This window comes from Halyomorpha halys, unplaced genomic scaffold (genome assembly GCF_000696795.3).
Source record: "Halyomorpha halys isolate HHAL.00 unplaced genomic scaffold, Hhal_1.1 Scaffold894.1, whole genome shotgun sequence".
Taxonomy (NCBI): domain Eukaryota; kingdom Metazoa; phylum Arthropoda; class Insecta; order Hemiptera; family Pentatomidae; genus Halyomorpha; species Halyomorpha halys.
This window is the reverse complement of record NW_027110846.1, coordinates 371,126-373,857: the sequence shown is the minus strand read 5'-3', so window position 1 is coordinate 373,857 and position 2,732 is coordinate 371,126. Positions and strand designations below refer to the sequence as shown.

Sequence of the window (2,732 nt, the reverse complement as noted above, 5' to 3'; positions counted from 1 at the left end):
AAACATTTACGTTCCTCATTTAAAGACGTAAAGGAATTTAAGAAAAAAAATAGTACTTACCTGTACAAATAATATTGGAACTGCAAGGAGAAAAGATGCACCCCATGTTGCAATAATTATTTTTTTAGCCTGACTGATGGTGCAAACGTATTTAGCCTTCATCGGGTGGACGATAGCATAATACCTGAAAATATATATTACTTATAAAAACAGTAAACATCATTTAATAATATATATTATTTTTACTGTACATAAATATCATATTTAAACATATATAGGTACAGAAAAAGAAGAATATTCAGTTCATTTATTTTTACATTCGATATATTAGATAAGGTTACATTTCTGTCAGTATCTCTTTTTGAATTGATCGGTGAATATTAGAGATTCTTTTTCGAAAGTTTGTTATTTTTGCATCATAATTTAATTTTCAATTACAATTTTCACTATATTTCAAAATATTTAATTTTTTTTACGTTTCCATTTATCCATCATTTTATCAGTTAATTAAATAACTGAAATTGTAACGGATTGACAGTTCAAAAAATTTTTACTTATAATGTAAAATAAGAAAAAACAATACGTATAAATTCCAATTTATACCACGATCTTGTTACAAGTGGCGTGACTATGGTCGTATGTACCCCGAAGCGAGCAACCAACACCCTTACAAAAAGTATTGGCATTTTTTACGCCAGGTTCGATATAATTCTCACTAGAAATACTAATAGTTAAAGGGAAGGTGTATGGTGAACGAAAGGAACTAAAGGCATGCTATATATCGAGTTTTTAACTATTCTGACAACAACAATAGGGGAAATGTCTTTGCGTGATTTAGCCACAGCTGTGCGGATATCTGTCCCGGAGTCGTTCTAAAAACAGAGTTGGGCAAAATTTAGCTATAGTTGAAACTAATAGACAAAACTGTCAAGAATAGATATTTATTTATCAATGGTTCATTAATGAATAAGGGTCATATCCATAGAAATTTTAGCCATTAGTTTAAACTATAGCTAATTTTGGCCCACCTCAGTGTAAAAATACTATAGATAATGACGTTAGAGCTAGTAAAGTGACCAATATACCGGCCTAAATTAGACTGGGATTGATGTCAGGTCAGGAAACCAGGCGATTAGTCATCCAGTGATCAACTAAATGATAGATATCATCAGAGCATCAGTCTAAGTGTCTGTCTTCGCCGTTGTTGATCAATCAGATCCTTACTTATCTAATAATAGAATACTCTCCTTTTTAGTACATTATGTTCTTGGATTCGGATTCAAGTTGAAGTAGTTTTTATTTTCTAATGAGTTTCTAAAAAGGTAACGTCGTAAGAAGTCCTCAATTCCTCGTGCTTAACACTAGTTCAACAAGATGATACGAACCTAAAGTTGATAAACTATTTCAGTGCCTTGGTAATATGTTTTATATGCACATATGGAGCGGATGTCTATGGGTAAAACAAACAAGAATTTTCTGGAAGGTAAATCTGAAGGTAGAAGAATAAGGGAGCGTGCAAGCTTAGGATTGACAGATAATATAGAATATTATTAAGCAGAAGGGGAGTCAGGGGGATGGAGGAGACACGCTTAGAATTTGAAATAGTGGGAAAGCAGAGTGAAGTAGTTGCTCGCAGGACTGTAATAGGCAGAATAAACAAATAAAAATTATTATATAATGATAATAATAAAGGGAGAAATATATGGAAATTTTTTTTAAATGTTGTGTTATTTTTACTGTTGATAAAATAAGGAAATCGATGCAATACAACTTGAATGAACAAATGAAACTTCCTCCTCCACACTGAGAATAGAAAACATTTGTTGGGTCTTTTAGGCGTGAAACCCCAAGGATATCAACTACCGTGTTCCGTTTTAAATTATGTTTTGAAATAAAAATAGATTCTAGATCAATTAAAAAAAAAAGGAATATTGTAAGTGTAAGAATAGACAAAAAATAAATTTTAAAAATTTGAAGAAGATAGTTGACTGTATGAAGTAGATTGTAGAAAGGTAGTCTGGATGGCGGTCAAAAAGGTATCAAGATAGTAAAAGAAAATAATTATTGTTAACCAACGTGTTACAACTATCTATTAACTATTATTATATAAGTATATAGTAACTATTATTATTCTACAATTTAATACTCCAGTCCTTTATTTACAATTCTACCTTGCTGTATTTATTAGATATTAGTCATTTCTATCCACATATATTTATACTTCCTTATCTTAGGCTTATTATTATTTTCTATAAAAAATATATGTATTTTTTAACATACTTTCTTACTTTTCCTGTATATTTATTTTAATATTCTGTCGCTTTTTAGAATGTTGGTATCTTATTTTCCATTTAGCTCTGACGAAGCCCTGTAAAGTGGGGCAAATCTTTTGTTAATATTAGATAGTTTTTTTTACTATTTTGTACCTTTACTGACCCCCGGATGTTTTTACAATCTAAATAAAAAAGTATTAGAAATTACTATATTATGACATTAATTGATACAGATTTTATTTTAGTTTAATAATAATTTAGAACGACGAATATATCCGAATATATATGAGTTTTAATCTATTTAAACTCGAAACGTAAAAAGAGTTCTTTTTTTTTTAGATTTCAAGACAAAAGCAATATTTTTTTCAAAGCAATTTTTTTTTATGTTACCATGATTATTCAAAAATTGGGCCACCCCTTCTTGCTACTGAGCTCTGAATCCTTTTTTCTTTACTTCTG

The 2,732-nt window shown here is 29.7% G+C and overlaps 1 protein-coding gene across 2 annotated transcripts in view; it reads right to left on the bottom strand.

Moving 5' to 3' along the window:
• The window catches only part of LOC106686894 (QRFP-like peptide receptor), a 390,629-nt gene that overhangs the window by 84,084 nt on the left and 303,813 nt on the right, over positions 1–2,732 (bottom strand). For both annotated transcript variants that reach the window (XM_014430488.2, XM_014430489.2), the window contains exon 4: positions 61–184. In XM_014430488.2, coding sequence (XP_014285974.1) covers positions 61–184 — 124 coding nt within the window. The remainder of the gene's footprint in view (positions 1–60; positions 185–2,732) is intronic.